Here is a 20,469-nt window from a genome sequence, read left to right as displayed (position 1 = left end):
GAGGCCGCTTCGAGCCAGCGCGAGGACTGATAACCATGTGACACCCGGGCACTCGGCCGCGGCCTTCCATTCAGTCAAGCTTTTCTTATGGCTGCAGGTTTAAAGTTAACGCGACTTCTGACAGAAAGCGCGTTTTATTTTGTAAATTCAGACCCCTGCCGTGAAGTTTAGACAGTTTTCTTTTATCCCGAAGGCAGGTGGGATGTCTGCAGATGGGGAATGGAAAATAGTCAGCAAGAAGAAGGGGATGAAGAAAAGGAGAGGAGACGTCAAGGAGCGAAACATTGCACAGGGGATCGAGGATCTGAGTGTGTCTGAAGGGGGGAGGATCCAGCGGAAGATAAGGGAAACAATGTAAGTTGCTTGGGTTTGTTCGCATCTGTGAGTTCTCGTGTGGCACTCACTTGCTGTGGTGTTATGGCTGGAGGAGACTGGAGAGTTTGTTACAGACACGAGAAAATCTGCAGATGCTGGAAATCCAAAGCAACGTACACAAAATGCTGGAGGAACTCAGCAGGTCGGGCAGCATCAATTGAAAATACTAAACAGCCGACGTTTATCTTCATCAGGAGAGATGGTGACTGGTGATCATTTGCTCCTCTGAAGGAAATATCGACAATAGGGAGATAGGGGGGAATCACCCTGTGAGATTTGCGGGTGTCGATATGTAATTAATGACAGAGAGCATGAAATCCCAGTAATGCAACAGGGAACAGCAAAAGTAATAAAACTTCCACTTAAATTAGTCTCTGAAAAGCTAATCAGGATTATGAACGTATTCAACCCTTGAAGTAGAGCTGAATGAATCTTTGCTTTTAAAGCTCACCTTTTTGGGTGTTGCATTCTGAGGGTCACTCACCATTTTTTAACTTATTTTCCTTGACGATTAAAAGACACAAAGGATTTACAGACATCTTTTTCTTACCAGTGTTTACCTGAATGCATTCTTTCTCCTGCCATACCCCAGCATACATTTGTTTTCAATTGTAGTTTTGCTGTTTATTTTAGAATATTTTGCACGTTAATCACTTAATTAATATTTTGCAGGTGACACCAAATGCATAGAAGTTTTATTTTCAAAGTTCTTGTTTATTTTTAATATTTACTAATATAGACATGGAATCTTTCATCATTGGCTTTGCCTTTGAAGATATTATGTCAATATAGCCAAATCTTCCTATGATTTGAAACTATTGAACTTTGTTTCAGAGAAGAGTTGCAGAGTTCAGAATTCTGGAGTGTTTGTCGTGGTGAGTTGTAAGACTAACTAATGATGTTTTTGAGAATTTCAGTCTGCTTCCATTTGGTCACTGTCACAATTTGTTTCAGAAACAGTTCAGAAAGTTACAAACAAATATCGCACAGCTCCATTGGCAACATCATCAGGTCTGGATGTTGGAGTTGCTGAATTCCTCGAGTACAAACATGATAATTTAGATCATTGTCAAACCACACTGGAATTTGTATGTTATGGAATTGGGAGCTTTTCCACTTCTGTTTCATCTCGCTATCAGTTGGCCCTGCTGTTCCTTCTGCTTGAAACGCTGCAGGTAAGATTGGTAAGGTGGCAAAATGTGGAATTAACAGGAGAAAATGGGATTAGTGAATACATTTAAGGCTGGTCTATCTATAAATGTTTACATCTCTCTCTCTGGTGATGCTGTCAGGGGATGATACAGAAGTTCTGTGTCTGCGATTTCTGGATTGGTTCGATGGACTCTTTCAGTCTTATGTTTCTGTATTCTGTGTTTTTACCCGTTCTTGTTTTAATTTGTGCAATTTGGTTATTTTTTGCACATGGGGGAGGGTTAATGTTCCTGTTGCTATTTGCATGATTTGTAGTTTTTTTTTGTGTGTGGTGGTTGATGGTTTTTCGTTAAACTGCTTCCTTTTTTTTCTTATTTTCGTGACGTCTGCGGAAGACAAATTTCAGAGTTGTATGCTGCATTTATTTTGATAATAAATGTTCCTTGAACCACAGTTGCAGAATCAGTGCTTAAAACAGTCAAAACTATTGATTATTTTATATTTCATAAGATAGGTTTTGATCTGATCTCTATTGATTGAAGCAAACCATTCCCTTTTTTGTAGCTCATTCATTTCTACAGTACTGCCAGCGTCTACTGCCCAGAAACAATTAGAGTTGATGAAGTGCATGTGAGTCACTGTCTTGAACTGATGATTCAGATTAAGTTACATTTATTCATCACATACATCAAATGCAAAATCCATAATTATTTTGATCGCTGACATGATATCACAAATGAAAAATTCCATGCAGTGCTAGGAAGGTTAACAGGCGATGCACAAGTCTCTGTGCACCGCAGGCAGTTCTGAGAAGTGACCACACATATGCAGTAAACAGAAGTTAAGGACATATAAAAAACACTTCATAATGTGAAAAGTGAAGATCTTGACCATATATTGAAAGAGTGATGCATCACCTGGTAGTGAACACATGCCCATAATGATGTGCTGATCATGCAAAAAACAAAGGCCTTCCATGATGAACTGAAAATTGAAGGTAATTATGAATATTCAGCAGGCTGGTTGCAGAGATTTAAGAAGAGATATGGCCTTTTTTAAAGATTTGTGGTGGTGATAAAGTGTCTGATGAGTTTGCCAAGATTGCCACTGAGGAAAATCTAACATGCTGAATGGCTACATCAGTATGTACAGTTGCAAAAAAAAGTTTGTGAAACCTTTGTGATTACTTGGTTTTCTGCATTAATTACTCATAAAATGTGTTCTGATCGTCATCTGAGTCACAATAATAGACAAATACAATCTGCCTAAACTAATAACACACAAAAAACTGTACTTTCCGTGCCTTTATTGAACACTTTGTTTAATCATTCGCAGGCCATGCTGGAATAAGTACGTGAACCCTTGTGTTTAGTAACTGGTAGAACTTCCGTTAACAGGAATAACCACCATCAACGTTTCTTGTAGCTGCTGATTTGATTTGCACAATGGTGAGGAAGAATTTTAGACCGTTCCTCCACTCAAAACTGTTTCAGTTCTTCAATATTTCTGGAATACCTTGCATGAACAGCCCTCTTCAGGTCATGCCACAGCATCTCAATTGGGTTAAGGTCTGGTCTCTGACTTGGCCATTTCAAAACATAAATTTTCTGCTTCTTAAACCATTCTGTTGTTGATATATTCTTGATTTTCGGATCATTGTCTTGTTGCATCATTAAACATCTATTAAGCTTCAGGTGACAGACCACTATCCTGGCATTCAATTTTGAATTAACTGTTCCCTCAATGACTGCAAGCCATCCAGGTCCTGAAGCAGCCCAAACCATGATGTTCCTTCCACCATGTTTCACAGTTGAGCTGAGGTTTTGGTGTTGGTTTGCAGTGCCCTTTTCCCTACGAACATAGCAGTGTGCATTTCTGTCAGAAAGCTCAATGTTTGTCTCATCTGTCAACAGAACATTGTCCCAAAAGCATTGGAGAAAATCCAGGTGATCTTTTGCGAACTTGAGACATGCAGCAATGTTATTTTTTTGGAAAACTGTGGTTTCCTCCATGGTGTCCTTCCATGAACACCATTCTTGTTCAGTGTTCTTATAGTGGACACATGAGCAGAGACTTCAGCAAGTTCTGGGGAAAGGAAGAGGATGGCATCAGTGATAGAGAACTCTACAGTTAGGAGGTCAGACTGGCGATTCTGTGGACACAGGAAAGAAACACTGATGGTAGTTTACCTCTCAGGTGCTAGGTTCCGGGATGTTTCTCATCGTGTCCACGATATCCTGAAGTGAGAAGGAGAATAGCTGGTGGTCGTGATACATAATGGTACCAATGACACAGGCAAAGGGAGGAGGTCCTGAAAGCAGATTACAGGGAGTTAGGAAGGAAGTTGAGAAGCAGGACCACAAAGGTAGTCATCTCGGGTTTACTGCCTGTGCCACGTGACTGAGTATAAGAATAGAATGAAGTGGAAGATAAATGCGTGACTGAGGGATTGGAGCGGGAGCAGGGATTCAGATTTTTGGATCATTGGGACCTCTCTTGGGGCAGGAGTGACCTATACAAAAAGAACGGGTTGCACTTGAATCCTGGGGGACCAAAATCCTGGCGGGGAGGTTTGCTAAGGCTATTGGGGAGGGTTTAAACTAGGATTGCTGGAGGGGGTGGGAACCAAACTGAAGAGACAGAGGAAGAGGCAGTTGACTCACAAATAAAGAAAGCTTGTAGACAGTGCGAGAGGGAGGATAGTGATCACAATTCTATCTCCTTTACCATAGCATTGGAGAGGGTTAGGAACAGACAAGTTAGGAAAACGTTTAATTGGAGTAAGGGTAAATGTCAGGCTATCAGGCAGGAACTTGGAAGCATAAGTTGGGAACAGATGTTCTCAGGGAAATGTACGAAAGAAATGTGGCAAATGTTCAGGGGATGTTTGCGTGGAGTTCTGCATATATGTTCCAATGAGAAAGGGACAGGATGGCAGGGTACAGGAACCGTGGTGTACAAAGGCTGTTGTAAAACTAGATAAGAAAAGAAGAGCTTATGAAAGGTTCACAAAACTAGGTAATGATAGAGATCTAGAAAATTATAAGGCTAGCAGGAAGGAACTTAAGAATTAAATTAGGAGAGCTAGAAGGGGCCATGAGAAGGCCTTGGCAGACAGGATTAAAGAAAACCCTAAGGCATTTTACAAGTTTGTGAAGAGCAAGAGGATAAGACGTCAAAGAAAAGGACTAGTCAGGTGTGACAGTGGAAAAGTGTGTATGGAGCCGGAGGAGATAGCAGAAGTACTTCATGAGTACTTTGCTTCAGTATTCACTATGGAAAAGGATCTTGGCGATTGTAGGGATGGCTTACAGTGGACTGAAATGCCTGAGCTTGTAGATATTAAGAAAGGATGTGCTGGAGCTTTTGGAAAGCGTTAAGTTGGATAAATCACCGGGACTGGACGAGATGTACCTCAGGCTACTGTGGGAGGCAAGGGAAGAGATTGCTGAGCCTCTTTTGATGATTTTTGCATCATCAATGGGGACAGGAGTACTTCCGGAGGATTGGAGGTTGCGGAGGTTCCATTATTCAAGAAAGGGAGTAGAGATATCCCAGGAAATTATAGACCAGTGTCTTACTTCAGTGGTTGGTAAGGTGGTGGAGAAGATCCTGAGAGGCAGGATTTATGAACATTTGTAGAGGCATAATATGATTAGGAATAATCAGCATGGCTTTGTCAAAGGCAGGTCGTGCCTTACGAGCCTGATTGTATTTCTTGAGAATGTGACTAAACACATTGATGAAGGTAGAGCAGTAGATGTAGTGTATATGGATTTCAACAAGGCATTTGACAAGGTACCCCATGCAAGGATTATTGAGAAAGTAAGGAGGCATGGGATCCAAAGAGACATTGCTTTGTGGATCCAGAACTGGCTTGCCTACAGAAGGCAAAGAGTGGTGGTAGATGGGTCATATTCTGCATGGAGGTTGGTGACCAGTGATATGCCTCGGGGATCTATTCTGGGACCCCGGCTGTTTGTGATTTTTATAAATTACCTGGATGAGGAAGTGGAGGGATAGGTTAGTAAGTTTGCTGATGACACAAAGGTTGGAGGTGTTGTGGATAATGTGGAGGGCTGTCAGAGGTTACAATGGGACATTGATAGGATGCAAAACTGGAAGATGGAAGTGGCAGTTGGAGTTCAACCTAGATAAGTGTGAGTTGGTTCACTTTGGTAGGTCAAATATGATGGCAGAATATAGTATTAATGGTAAGACTCTTGGCAGTGTGGAGGATCAGAGGGATCTTGGTGTCCGAGTCCATTGGACACTCAAAGCTGCTGCGCAGGTTGATTCTGTGGTTAAAGCACACGGTATACTGACCTTCATCAATTGTGGGATTGAGTTTAGGAGCCAAGAGGTAATGTTGCAGCTTTCTGGGACCCTAGTCAGACCCTGCTGTGCTCAGTTCTGGTTACCTTACTCTAGGAAGGATGTGGAAATCATAGAAAGGATGCAGAGGAGATTTACAAGGATGTTGCCTGGATTGGGGAGCATGCCATATAAGAATAGGTTGAGTGAATGCGGCCTTTTCTTCTTGGAGCGATAGAGGATGAGAGGTGATCTGTTAGAGGTGTATAAGATGATGAGAGGCATTGTGGATAGTCAGAGGCTTTTTCCCAGGGCTGGAATGGCTGGCATGAGAGGGTACAGTTTTGAGGTGCTTAGAAGTAGGTACAGAAGAGATTTCAGGGATAAGTTTTTTACTCAGAGAGTGGTGAGTGCGTGGAATGGGCTGCCGGCGACACTATGGAAGGCGGATATGATAAGGTCTTTTAAGTGACTCCTGGACAGGCACATGGAGCTCAGAAAAATAGAGGGCTATAGGTAATCTTAGGTCATTTCTAAGGTAAGGACATGTTTGGCACAGCTTTGTGGGCAGAAGGACCTGTATTGTGCTGTAGATTTTCTATGTTTCTGCATGACTTCTGTTGGGTTCTTTTTCACCTCCTTCAGCATTGCACGTTGTGCTCTTGGTGTGATCTTTGCAGGATGACTACTGCAGAGAGTAGCAACAGTACAGAATTTCCTCATTTTGTAGTCAATTTCTCTTACTGTGGACTGATGAATGCTCAGCTCTTTAGAATTGTTTTTGTAGCCTTTTCCAGCTTTATGCATCTCTACAATTCTTCTTCTAAGGTCCTCTGAAAGGATTGAGGCATGGTGCACGTAAACAGATCTTTCCTGAGAAGAGCAGGTTCTGTCAGTAACCTGACTTTGTGAGTCTTTTTTATAGTGTAAGATGCCTCTACAGCCCACACCTCCAATTTCATCTTACTGATTGGAGCAAGTAGCTTTTGTAGAAGGCATTACCACAGAGGTTAACATACTTTTTTGAAACTAGACTGCGATTGTTTAAATGGTGTACTCAATATTGACACGAAGTACAATTGTGTGCTATTAATTTAGACAGATTATGTTTGTCTTTTATTGTAACCTAGGTGAAGATCAGACCACAGTTTATGAGCAATTAATGCAGAAAACCAGGTAACTGAGAAGGGTTCAGAAACTTTTTTCTTGCAACTGTATGAGTGATGATCAACTGTAAGACAAAGACTCCTTACCTGTACTACTTAAATTTAGAGTCAGTAATGTTAGCAATTCCAAGCTATCTCATTATATATTCTGAAATCAAAATTCCAAAACACTTCTGGCCCCAAGCATTTCAGATAAGGCATACTCAACCTGCACTAAAGAATGCCTTTAAGAACATCCAATGTTGTGCTAAAACTTGCAAGCTCAGTTAGTAGGGTAGAGTACATATTAAGTACTGTTTCCAAATCAGTTCCATATGAAGATGATGGAGGACTGTAAAAAGCTTGGGACATCTTATTTTGTTCAAAGGTCAGATGTCGCTTTATTTTGAAATCCAGTATCTAATCCTGAAGAATTGATGGGAATAGCAAATAAGCCTTTACAGACACCTGGGGTTATGTCTAAAACCTTTATCTTTGGCATCAGGTGTGTAAATGCAGAGAGCCATCCTCTCTGATCTTCACCTCAGTTACATGACAGGCAGCAGTGGTCCACTTTGACTTTCTCGATCGCAGCATGGATGGTGTCATAGAGAACTGGGGAAGGTAGTCCAAAACTCTGATATTGCTGCAGCAGCATACTAGAATTTGAATCTCACCAATATTTTAAAATTTATTTCCTTGTGTTCAATAGATCCCTCGATTTAGCTGCCTTCTGTTTGATCCATTATTTACAGAATGGGAGAAGAGGTTCCTGAAGGATTGTGGGCTAGTAGTGATCAAAGAAAATGAGGTGAGACTCACTGAAGCATGCATATTTCAGTTTCACACAGTGAAGCTGGGCAAAAATGAAACAATTTGGTTTTTTAAGTGCAAAATACAATCCAGGGAACTAATTGCACTTCCTAATGTTATACAAAATAAGTACTTTTGTTTTGTTACTAGAAACTTATTGGGAATTTTCTTTTATAGGAAGGAAAGCGACACGTCAACCGACCAACTCTCTTCTACATGATTCACTGTGGAAAAGCTCTCTATAACAATCTTCTGTGGAAAAACTGGTCACCACAACAACTTGCCCAAACTACTCTAATTGGAAACAGTTTCAAAGGGATAGAGGAGAGGTACAGAGTCATTGCTCCTATTCAGCTTTCATGCTGGGAAGATGTCAGACAGGTCAGAATTTAGAAGTGGGAATAAATATAAATTCAGGGAAAAATTCTGCTTTAAATTCGCTGACATGGGTCATTGAAACAATGACAGTACAGTAGGTGTTTCTGGGGATGAGGACTTTAAGTTGAAGGAAATGGTCTTCTTTGCAAAGAGCATCAATGTTAAAGGGATGTACTTGAAATACAAATGAAAATATGGATTAAGAAAAGTTAAATAACATTTTTCAACAGGGGCGACAGTGGCTTCGTGGTTAGCACAATGCTTTACAGTACAGGCAACCCAGGTTCAGTTCCCTGCCTGTAAGGTGTTTGTATGTTCTCCCCTTGATTGCATGGGTTTCCTCTGGGTACTCTATTTTCCTCCCACAGTCTAAAGACATGCTGGTTGGTAGGTTAATTGGTCATTGTAAATTGTTCTGGGACTAGGCTTGGATTAAATCAGGGGATTGCTAGGTGATGTGGCTTAAAGTGCCAGAAAAGCCTATTCTGCTTTGTATCTCAATAATAATAATAATAATAATAATAATAATAATAACAGACTTGTGGACTAAGCGATCGTAAATGACTACTGAAGTTCATTTTATAGTCTCAAAGAGCTGTAAATGGATTTCTGGAGCAAAAGTGTTAAAGAAAGTAATGAAATGATTTGAGATCATCAAAAAAAATGTTGGATTTAATTTTTTGTTCAATATACTGCAGATTGCCAGCCCGAGTACTGCAGAGGGACTACACGTACATCAACTACGTATCCTTCACTGATTTCATCATGATTCAAAGCAAATCAGTGCCATTAAAACTCAATTGACTTTCATGTATAACCAGGATTAGTAATTAGTAATGAAGCCAGTTTCTAAACTTCCTAAATGAGTTGTTCTGCCAGGGAAATGGACTTCAATCACTCAGCACAACTTTTAAATTTCTAAATCAACATGTTAAAAACTTACACTGAGTCCCTAGAATTAGTAATAGTTAGTCTCACCCTTGAATCCCTAAATTTCTAGATAGATTAGGCTACTAGATGATAGCAATAGTTCTCCTCTAGAATTGCAAAAAAGTTACAGCTCAAGAGATCAATAGTCAGGCCACTGTCTAAGCTGATTCTAAGTAAGCACAATCCAACTATTCCAGCCTTGCATAGCTTGCATTATTAATTTTTTCAGATACTTAATCGGTTTTCTTTTGCACACTATGATTGAAACTGCCTCCATTACCAATGTTACAGCCTGATCAATGCTGTATAAAGTCTCAGCATTACATCATTGTTCCTATAAACTAGTTCTCTCGAAATGAATGTTAACATTACAGTTGTCTTCCTTGCCACCAACTCGACCTGCAAGACAACCTTTACAGAATCCTGCACAAGGACTGCCTGAGTCCTTTTGTATCTTTGAATTTTGAATTTTCTCTCCATTTAGAAAAAAAATTATGACGTTTTTTCTACCAAAGTGCATGACCACACACTTACCTACACTATATTCCATCTGCCACTTCTTTGCTCATTCTCCTAATCTGCCTAAGTCCTTCTGCAGACCCCCTACCTCCTCAACACTACCTGCCCTTCTACCTATCTTCATATTGTCTGCAAACTTGGCCATGAAGCCATCAATTCTGTCATTCAAATTATTGACATAAAACTTGAAAAGAAGTGGTCCCAACATAAACCTCTGCAGAACACCTCTAGTCACTGACAGAAAAGGCCCCCTTTATTCCCACTCTTTGCCTCCTGCTAGTTAGCCAATCTTCCATCCATGCTAGTATCATTCCTGTAACATGGGCTCTTGTAAGCACCCTCACATGTGGTATCTTGTCAAAGGCCTTCTGAAAATCTAAGTAAACAACATCCACTGACTGTTTTGTCAATCCTGCTATCTATCTTCTTAAAGAGCTCCAGCAGATTTGTCAAGTAAGATTTCTCATTAAGGAAACATTGCCTGTTTTATCATGTGCTTCCAAGTACCCGATACCTCCATAAGATCATAAGAGAAAGGAGCAGAATTGGGCCATTTGGCCCATCGAATCTGCTCCACCACTCAATCATGGCTGGTCCATTTTTCCCCTCCTCAGCCCTGCTTTCCTGCCTTCTCCTGTAACCTTTGATGCCGTGTCCAATCACAAATGTGTCAACCTCTGCCTTAAATACACCCAACAACACCCTTTGCCTTTCAGATTTTTGGATTTTCTCCCCATTTAGAAAATAGTTTGCACTTCTATTTCTACTACCAAAGTGCATGACCATGCATTTTCCAACATTGTATTTCATTTGACACTCTCTTGCGCATTCTCCTAATCTGTTCAAGTCCTTTTGCAGTCTACCTGTTTCCTCAACACTATCTTCACCAATCTTCGTATCATCTGTAAACTTGGCAAGAAGGCCAACCATTCCATCATCTAAATCATTGAAAGTACAGCATAAAAAGAAGTGGTTCCAACACTGGCCCCTGCTGAACACCACTATTCACTGGCAGCCAACCAGAAAAGAATCCTTTTATTCCCACCCACTGCCTCCTACCAATCAGCCAATACTCTAACCATGCCAGTAACTTTCCTGTAATGTCATGGGCACTTAACTTGGTAAGCAACCTCATATGTGTCACCTTGTCAAAGGCTTTCTGAAAGCCCAAATGTACAACATCCACTGCATCCTTTTTATCTATCCTATGTGTAATCTCCTCAGAGAATTCCAACACCTTTGTTTAGGCAAGATTTTCCCTTAAGGAAACCATGCTGACTTTATCCTATCTTGTCCTGTGACACTAAGTACTCCACAGCCTTATTCTTAACAATTGACTCCAACATTTTCCCAGTCACTAAGGTTAGGCTAACTGGTTTATAATTTCCTTTCTGCTGCCTTCCTCCTTTCTTAAAGAGTGGAGTGACATTTGCAATTTTCCAGTCCTCAGGCACCAGGCCAATGATTTTTGAGAGATCATTACTAATGCCTCCACAATCTCTACTGCTACCTCTTTCAGAACCTATGGGTGCAGTTCATCTGGTCCAAGTGACTTGAGTACCCTTGCGTCTTTCAGCTTTTTGAGCACCTCCAGCCTTGCAATAGTAACTGCACTCACTTTTCTTTGCTCACACCCATCAGCATCTGACACACTGCTAGTGATGCAAAATCTCATCCTTAATAATGGACTCCCAACATCTTCCCAATCACTGGTCAGGGTAACTGGCCTATAATTTCCTTTCTCTTGCCTGCCTCCCTTCTTAAAGAATGAAATGACATTTATAGTTTTCCAGTCTTCCTGAACCATTCCAGAATCCAGTGATTCTTGAAAGATTATTACTATTGCCTCCACAATCTCTTCAGTTACCTCTTTCAGAACCCTGGGGTGTAGTCCATCTGGTCTAGGTGACTTATCTAAGACCTTTCAGCTTCCCATGTACCTTCTTAGAAATTGTAGCTACACTCACTCTGTCCTTTGATACTCTTGAATTTCTGACATACCATTAGTGTTTTCCACAGTGAAAACTAATGCAGAATGCTCATTATTTCTTTGTTCCCTATTTCTTTGTTCCCTATTACTGTCTCTCCAATGTCAATTTGCAGGAGTCCAATATCCACTCTCGCCTCTCTTTTACTCTTTTTACGCATGTCTGAAAAAAAACATGTGGCATCTTCTTTTATATTACTGCCTAGCTTATCTTCATATTTCATCTTTTCTCTCCTTGTGTCTTTTTTAATTGGCTTCTGTTAATTTTTAAAAGCTTCCCAATCCTCGAACTTCCCACTAATTTTTGCTATATTATGTACCCTCTCTTTTGCTTTTATGCTGTTTTTGACTTCCCTTGCCACCCACAGTTGCCTCTTCCTCCCTTTTAGAATACATCATCTTTGGGCTGTATCTATCCTGTGCCTTCTGAATTGCCCCCAGAAACTCCAACCATTGCTGTTCTGCCGTCATCCCTGCTAGTGCCACCATAGAAAACATCTTCTTCATATCCCACTCTATCTAGGCTTTTCAACATTTGATAAGTTTCAATGAGATCCACCCTCATTCTTCTAAATTCCAATGAACACAAGCCCAAAGACTTCAGTCACTCCTCATACGAGCAGCTGTTCATTCTCGGAATCATTCTTGTGACCCTCCTCTGAGTCCTGTCTGATGTCAGCATATCCCTCCATAAATAAGAGGCCCAAAACTGCTTGCAATACTCCAAGTGAGGCCTCACAATTTATCTTAAGCTTCCTAATCAAATCAGGTTCATTACACAACACCCAATCTAGAATTGTCTTTGCCCTGGTAGGACCAATCACAAACTGCTCACCTTGTAGGCATTCTACAAATTTCTCTCTCTTGGGATCCAGCACCAATCTGATTTTCCCAATCTACTTGCATATTGGAATCCCCATGGCTGTCATAGCATTGCCCTTTTTACATGCCTTTTCAACCTCCCATTGTAATTTGTATCCAACATCTACAGTTTATTAACTCTACCCTCAAGGATTCTTCATCTTCCGATCCTATGTCACCTCTCTCTAAATGTTAGATTTAATTCTTTTTACCAACAGAACCACCTCATCTTTCTGTCTACCTGCCTGCTCCTTCAATACGTAAATGCATAAGATAGTTTATATACGTAGATTGTCCATAAAGGAACACTCGGCACAGGAGTGTCTGTATGTAAGGTGACTCTGACAGGAAATGATAAAGTTGTGGTGTGGAGGGGTGGGTGAAGGTGCTGATCAGCCTTGTTCTTTGGGGAGAGTAACTATTTTTGAGGCTGGTGGTCCTGGCATGGATGCTATGTAGCCTCCTCCCTGATGGGAGTGGAACAAACAACCCATGAATAGAGTCAGGATCAGAATCAGGTTTAATATCACTGGCATATGTCATGAATTTTGTTAATTTTATGGCAGCAGTACAACAAAATACATGATAAATAAGTATGAGGAAAAATGAGATACATTGTTTACATACATCTATTAAATTAAGTTAAAATAAGTAGTGCAAAAAACAAAAAGATATAGTGAGTTCATGGGTTCAATGTCCATTTAGAAAGCAGATGGCAGAAGAGAGGAAGCTGTTCCTGAATCACTGAGTGTGTGCCTTCAAGCTCCTGTACCTCCTCCCCAACGGTAACAGTGTGAAGAGGGTGAACTCGGCCATTTCTCCTTGGAGCAACGGAGGATGAGAGGTGATCTGATACAGGTGTATAAGATGATGAGAGGCATTGATCGTGTGGATAGTCAGAGGCTTTTTCCCAGGGCTGCATTGGTTGCCACAAGAGGATGCAGGTTTAATTATAGGAAGGATGCCAACAAAATAGAGAGAGTACAGAGAAGATTTACTAGAATGTTACCTGGGTTTCAGCACCTAAGTTACAGAGAAAGGTTATACGTTAGGTCTTTATTCTTTGAAGTGTAGAAGTTTGAGGGGGGACTTGATAGAGGTATTTAAAATTATGAGGGGGATAGATAGAGTTGACATGGATAGACTTTTTCCATTGAGAGTAGGGGAGATTCAAACAAGAGGACATGAGTTGAGAATCTGAGGGCAAAAGTTTAGGAGTAACAAGAGGGGGAATTTTTTTACTCAAAGAGTGGTAGCTGTGTGGAACAAGCTTTCAGTAGAAGTGGTAGAGGCAGGTTTGATATTGTCATTTAAAGTAAAATTGGATAGGTATATGGATAGGAAAGGAATGGAGGGTTATGGGCTGAGTGCCGGTCGGTGAGACTAGGTGAGAGTAAGCGTTCAGCACGGACTAGAAGGGCCGAGATGGCCTGTTTCCGTGCTGTAATTGTTACATGGTTGTATGGTTTAAAGTGCTGGGGAGTAGTAGGTACGGAGAGGAGATGTCAAATGTAAATTTTTTACTCAGAGTGGTGAGTGCTTGGAATGGGCTGCTGGCGACGGTGGTGGAGGCGGATACGATAGAGTCTTTAAAGAGACTTTTGGATAGGTACATGAAGCTTAGAAAAATAGAGGGCTATGGGTAAGCCTAGTAATTTCTAAGGTAGGGACATGTTTGACACAGCTTTGTGGGCCAAAGGGCCTGTATTGTGCTGTAGGTTTTCTATGTTTCTGTGTTTTTAAGAGGGCTTGATGATGGACATCACCTTCATAAGGATCCTTCATGATATTGCTGGCCTTAATTTATCCACCACCTTTCTAGATATACATATGTTCTTGATGGCAGATAGGCTGATGCCTGAAAACTAGTTTTGAAGCATCTTTTGACGGTATTCTTATTTAATTGTTTTCACTACAACAAAGGTGGCTAATGTGAAGACATATTTTGATAAAGAAAGTTGGTACCAAGAAAAATTACCAGTAGCAGACATGCAGGTTCAGTTTGAAGAAATATTTACCAATTATGTAAATACAATGTTATATTAAGTAACAACTGTACATTAATAGTCCTCCCATGGTACAGTGGATTCTAGTTAATTAGGACACAACGGATCAGTACATTTTGGCCCAATTAGCCGAAGATTCATGGAAATAGATAAAGAGGTAAATTTAAAAAAGGACAAATTATCATTTAACTGAGTAACAAATTATGCATTTAAATGAAAAAGAACAAAGCAGAACATTACCAATACTACTACCGTATTAATAAAGCTGTGTAGTAATTCCTAATGTCTTTGACAGAAGAATTCATCCAGTGTACTCTGCTGTGTTCTTTTGATTGACTGTAAGTGAACAAGATCAGCACTGACACCTATAACATAAATGGGTAATCTTCATTGTTGTTGTAACATTCAAGATGATTGTTGATACCTTTATATTTTTCATAGTTCCTAACTTGCTGAAGTAATTAAATCATTTAATTTTCACTCCCAGCCTTTTCTGGCATCTCCAAGCCTGAACACTTGAAACCACATTAAGCAAAACAATTCTGAATTGTCTTACTACATGTTGAAAGACCCGAAGCACCCAGTGACCCCCAGTATACATCACTGATGATGTGTTCCAGCATATCCTAGTATGTATCCCAGAATCCCAAGTAAGCAGCTATGCTGATTAATTAATGACTCGATTAACCAGAATCCTCTGTACTATTCATGTCCAGTCAGAATGATGTGGTAAGTATTTCAGAAGGTGCTGTTGGAATAAGTTTCATTGTGGAAAAATGGGGAGGTAGGAAGGCTACAGAACTAAAATTGCCACCAGTTATGGAATAGTTAAGAAATAAACACGTGGATTATGACATCTTTATCTGCTTTAGTACTCTGGATATTTTATGGCATAATTAGATGAATTATTGAAGAACAAAGTTCCAGAGCATTGAAGTTGGAGCAAGGCAGCAGAATAAACTTAGTGCTTTCAGAACAAATACTTTGGGACAGCTGGCCTCCTTTACTGTGGTGAAATCCAACAGTTCAGGGTTTGTGATGAAAAATCTCATTTATGGTTTGTATTTTCTTTTAAAAATGTATCACTACTTTGGAATCGATTTTTCTTCTTACCCTTAACCTTTTATAACAGATATTGGCAGTAACTGAAGAGACTGCCTTTCCCTATAGCGATAGATACATGGATATATTTAATGATACCTCTATTCATCAATTTCCTAGAAGAAAGCTGGATTCAAAGCCTAAAGAATTCTGGGAGGGTGCAGCTGAACCAACATACCAGCAGTGTGAAGACTTAGAAATAATCCTGAATGGCTGAAAATGATTTTCAGTTTCAAATTTGGGAGATATACGAGTGAACTGCATTAGTCTGATCAGTGGAATTTAAATGGCCATGATTTGCATCTTTAGGAATTTCTACTCAGCCTGGCCTTTGCTCAGCAAGGGAGATTGAAAGAATGAATCTCATTTCTATGAGAAACAGGGAGATTAAATTGAGTGACTAAGATCCTGCTCTACTACATTGTCACCTGCAGCAAGATTGCCTGGCACAAGCAAGTCGGAGACTGGCAATCTGTTCAAACAGGTTTGTGTTCTCTGGAAAGTAAGTCTTCCTCATCTTTTTGGTGAAAGTACTGTTTCTCAAATTTCACTGTTACCCAGTCTTTTCCCAGCTGATTCAATCAACTTGTCTGAACAATCTCCCACCACTGCCTTCCACAATTGTCAGTAGGTTGTGTTTCCTAGTATTCATTTGATGCCTCTTGCACATTGATAATGCAATGAAACACTGTAACTGATGTCATATTTTTTTACTGAAATAATAAATTGCAGCTTGACAATATTCATAAAAACAATTATTTTACAATAAAAGAATCTTTGTTGTAATTTAACCATGCATACAGATGACTTATGAATGAAAGCAAATATTTGCATGGTAAGTCTGATTTTATACATAAACATGAATCCAAGAAATAATGCAGCACAGAAGAAAGCCATCACTAAAGAATTTAAAGTTTAAAACTCTACATTGGAACTATTTTATTTTTACCCCAGCCACCATAGAGTCAGAATAGTACAGCACAGAAATGGGCCCTTTGGCCCATCTAGTCCATACCAAACCCTAGCCTTCCCATTTGTTCCCCAATGGATAGTTCCCATTTGTGTAACTATCTAAATTTCTCTTATATGTTGAACCCACACCTTCATTCAGTTGCTCTCACCAACCTGAGTAAAGAAGTTCTCCCTCATGTACCCCTTAAACATGTTGCATTTCGCCCTTAACACATGACCTCTAATTGTAGTCCCACTCTACCTCAGTGGAAAAAGCCTGCTTGTATTTACCCTATCTATACCCCACATAATTTTGTATACTTCTGTCAAATCTCCCTTCAATCTTCTATGTTGTAGGGAATAAAGTTGTAACCTACTCAACTTTTCTATATAACTCAGCTCCTCAAGGTCCAGCAGCATCCTTGTAAATTTCCTCTGCACTCTTTCAGTCTTATTTACATCTTTCCTGAAGGTATGGGACTAAAACTGCACGCAATACTCCAAATTAGGCTATACTAATGTCTTATACCATTTTAACATAACATCCTAGCTACTGTACTCAGTCCATTGATTTATGAAGACCTATGTGCCAAAAGCTTTCTTTACGACCCTATTTACCTGTAACACCATTTTCAAGGAATTATGCATCTGTATTCCACTATCCCTGTGTCTCACTGCACTCACCATGCAAGACCTACCCTGGTTGGTCCTCCCAAAGTGCAACACCTCAGTCATCTGAATTAAATCCATCTGCAATTTCTCCAGCTACTCCAGATTCTGCTGCAAGCTCTGATAGTCTTCCTTGCTGCCCACTACAACCCCAGAGTTGGTGTCATCGCAAATTTGCTGATCTAGTTTACCACATTATTTTCCAGATTGTTGATGTAGATGACGAATAACAACAGACCCAGCACTAATCCCTGTGACACACAACTAGCCACAGGCCTCCACGAAGCCAATGTCTAATTCAATTTTACTACCCTTCTTTAATGCCAAGTGACTGAACCTTCTTGGCCAACCTCCCAAGTGGGACCTTGTCAAATGTCCTGGTAGACAATATCAATTGCCTTGCTTTTAGCAACTTTTCTGGAACTTTCTTTGAAAACCTCTAAGATAGGTTAGACTTGACCTACCACGCACAAAGCCATATTGAGTATCCCTCATAGTCTATCAAAATAAGGAGCCTTGCAGACAAAGTTGAGAAGCATATTTGGATCATCAGATCCCTCACTAGGAAATTCCAAAAAAAATCAGCGATATTGTGAAACTGAAAAGTTTTCATAATCTCAGTTCAGAATATTTGTCCAAAAACTAGAAAATGACTAGACTCTTAATTGAAAGTTGAATTTGATCCATCAAATCTACAATTGCTTAATGATGGTATTTTTAGCAACAGTCTGGTAATTAAATATCCAATTCCTACATATATTTGGTTTAACATGTGTTAGAATGATATAAATAAGTGTACTAACTCTATTTCTGATAGTGAAGTACTTGACTGTATCAATATCATAGAGCAAATATATTGGAGGAACTCAACTAATGCATGAGTGAAGAGAAATGGATAGCAGAGACCCTTTATCTAGACTGGAATGGAGAAGAAAAGACCTGATAAAAGCAGGATGTCATGGTTGGGAGTTGGAATTTAAAACTTCCAAGGGCAGTGAACAAGATTGGGGTTAGGCAGGAAGTTGTGGCATGGTGTGATTACCCCCAGGGGAAAGGTATTTGAACTAGGTGCTGCTGGCTGGTGGAGCAGTGGAAACTGTCAGCATGACATTGGGGCCCAGCCTGAAGCTAGGCAAGCTTATGGTCTTTATGGATGTCAGGAACGAGAAGAAATGCTGGTTGAAAGCATGAATCAGCACAGGACAAACTACAGATCCACAACAAATTTGGGAGAGTGAAGCCCTGATTAGTGAAAAAGAAGAAAGTACTAACACAAGGCAGAGAGGGTAGAATGCATGACGGAGGAAAAAATCATTGGGAGAAGTGCTGAATGTCTGGAAACCCAGCTGGAGAGCCTGCAGGACATGATGGTGGTAAAGACAAGTCGATGGGTGCAGTAATGAGTCTGGGTGAACTTGATGAGCAGTGAGACAGTATCCCAAAGGGAGGGGGCAATTTTTTTTTAATGGACATACATAAAATAGACTGCAGTAGAGTAATACAATTAAACTACAAGAAGTAATCTGCTGTGAGAATTCAGAGGGCCTGGCAGTATGTGTTGAAGGAAATGGACAGTCAATGTTTTGGATGACCCTTCACCTAGACTGCAACTTAGCTGTTCAAAGTTATATAACATGGAAACAAGCCCTGCAGCCTGGCTCATCTTTACTAACCAAGATGTCTATCTAAACCAATCCTATTTGCCTACATTTGACCCAAACCTTTCTCATAAATGTACCTATTCACATATAGAAAACATAGAAAACCTACAGCACAATACAGGCCCTTCGGCCCACAACACTGTGCCAAACTTGTCCCTATCTCAGAAATTACCTAGCATTACCCATAGCCCTCTTTTTCTGAGCTCCATGTACCTGTCCAGGAGTCTCTTAAAAGACCCTATCGTATCCGCCTCCACCACTGTCGCTGGCAGCCCATATGTTTCCATGTTGTAATTCTGTCTGCCTCTAGCACCATCTTTGGCAGCTCAGTCTCCTACTCACTACCATATGTGTGAAAGAACTTGCCCCTAAAACCTCCCTGAAATCTTTCTCAGCTTAAACTAATTTCACTCTAGTTTCAGACACCCTTATTCTTAAAAAGTCTGATTACCTATACACCCCTCAATTTTATAAACCTCTACAAGGTCAGCCCTCAACCTACTCCAGGGAAAACAGTTCTAGCATATTTAAGCTCTCCTTTTAACTAAAACCCTATGATTTAACCAACATTCCCATGAAGCTGTTCTGCCTGCTCTCTTAATTAATTACATCCTTTCTATTGTGTGAAGACCAGATCTGTAGACGATACTCCAAGTTGCGGCCTAACCAATGATTTGTATCATTGTAACACAGGATACTAACTCCTATATGAAAGCTTCAGTCGATAAAGGAAGCAGACCTTATGTGTTTTTCAAGACTCAGTTCCATGCAAGTTGTGACATAGTAGACAGGGTAATTGTACCCCAAAGTCACTCTTCAGTGCCCTGTCATTCAACTATGCATGTTCTGGCCTGGTTTAACTTCCCAAAATGCATCACTTCACATTGTCTAAGTAAAATTTCTTGTCTACCTTCTTGATTGAATCTAATGTTATAATCTTTCTCGTGATCACAAGACCCTGTAGGACATTGTTAATGTGGAATGCTGCAAGTCTGATTCACTACTTTATTGGCAAATAGCAGGGGCACTGCGTGGCCTCTGTTGTAGTGAGGACTAGACCCCTAAATGCAGTTTCACTGTTTACAGCTGCCCAGGAGAGGTGGTGACTCCATCAGAGGTGGTGCTACCCTTCCCGCCCCACCCCTCAGTGTGCTTCCTATCTTATACATGCCTGGTGCTGTGGGTGACTGTTGGTGCTATGCTTTGCACCTTGGTTCTACAGTGACACTGGCTGTATTCATATGCAGCTATGTGACAATTAAACTTGAATTTCAACCTTAGACAACCTTCTCCACCATTCATTAAACCAGATATTTGTGTCATCTGAAACCTTACCCATGCTAATGAGATTTACTTCCAAATCATTAATGTATATAACTAACTCAATACTACAGCACGAGTATTATTTACTGTTGTTTTCTTCCCCCCCCCCCAAAGTTTTGCTATTTCACAGCTATACAACACAGTTTTATACATTAATCAATGGTGTGAGGAAGATGGGGCCAACAGTATGGTTCAATCAAATGTTTGCAATTCATAACTGAATTCAATGTTCAGAAATAGCTGAAGTTCAATCTGATTGTAACAATTATTTAAAGAGTGTTCTT

General features: G+C 40.2%; 2 protein-coding genes across 4 annotated transcripts in view; one reads left to right on the top strand and one right to left on the bottom strand.

Moving 5' to 3' along the window:
- The first annotated feature begins 47 nt into the window (after window positions 1-47).
- srrd (SRR1 domain containing) lies at window positions 48-20,282 on the top strand. Of its 3 annotated transcripts, none has more exons than XM_059988045.1 (8): window positions 48-354; window positions 1,210-1,250; window positions 1,330-1,550; window positions 2,092-2,157; window positions 7,699-7,797; window positions 7,977-8,180; window positions 8,876-8,921; window positions 15,613-15,773. In XM_059988045.1, the coding sequence occupies exons 1-8, from the start codon at window positions 203-205 to the stop codon at window positions 15,627-15,629; spliced, it is 846 nt and encodes a 281-aa protein (XP_059844028.1). In that variant the 5' UTR covers window positions 48-202; the 3' UTR covers window positions 15,630-15,773. The 3 variants fall into 3 exon arrangements, with proteins under 3 accessions (XP_059844028.1, XP_059844025.1, XP_059844027.1); XM_059988042.1 differs by having other exon boundaries at window positions 50-354; window positions 7,977-8,128; window positions 15,613-20,282; XM_059988044.1 differs by lacking the exon at window positions 2,092-2,157 and having other exon boundaries at window positions 50-354; window positions 7,977-8,128; window positions 15,613-20,275.
- LOC132404056 (clustered mitochondria protein homolog) overlaps window positions 9,056-20,469 on the bottom strand; it is a 99,416-nt gene continuing 88,002 nt past the window's right edge. Inside the window, exon 26 of the mRNA XM_059988040.1 lies at window positions 9,056-14,845. Within this exon, the coding sequence (XP_059844023.1) occupies window positions 14,833-14,845 (13 nt within the window). The 3' untranslated portion in view covers window positions 9,056-14,832. The remainder of the gene's footprint in view (window positions 14,846-20,469) is intronic.

Source organism: Hypanus sabinus, chromosome 13, assembly GCF_030144855.1.
Source record: "Hypanus sabinus isolate sHypSab1 chromosome 13, sHypSab1.hap1, whole genome shotgun sequence".
Taxonomy (NCBI): domain Eukaryota; kingdom Metazoa; phylum Chordata; class Chondrichthyes; order Myliobatiformes; family Dasyatidae; genus Hypanus; species Hypanus sabinus.
This window is presented reverse-complemented; position numbering and strand designations above follow the sequence as displayed.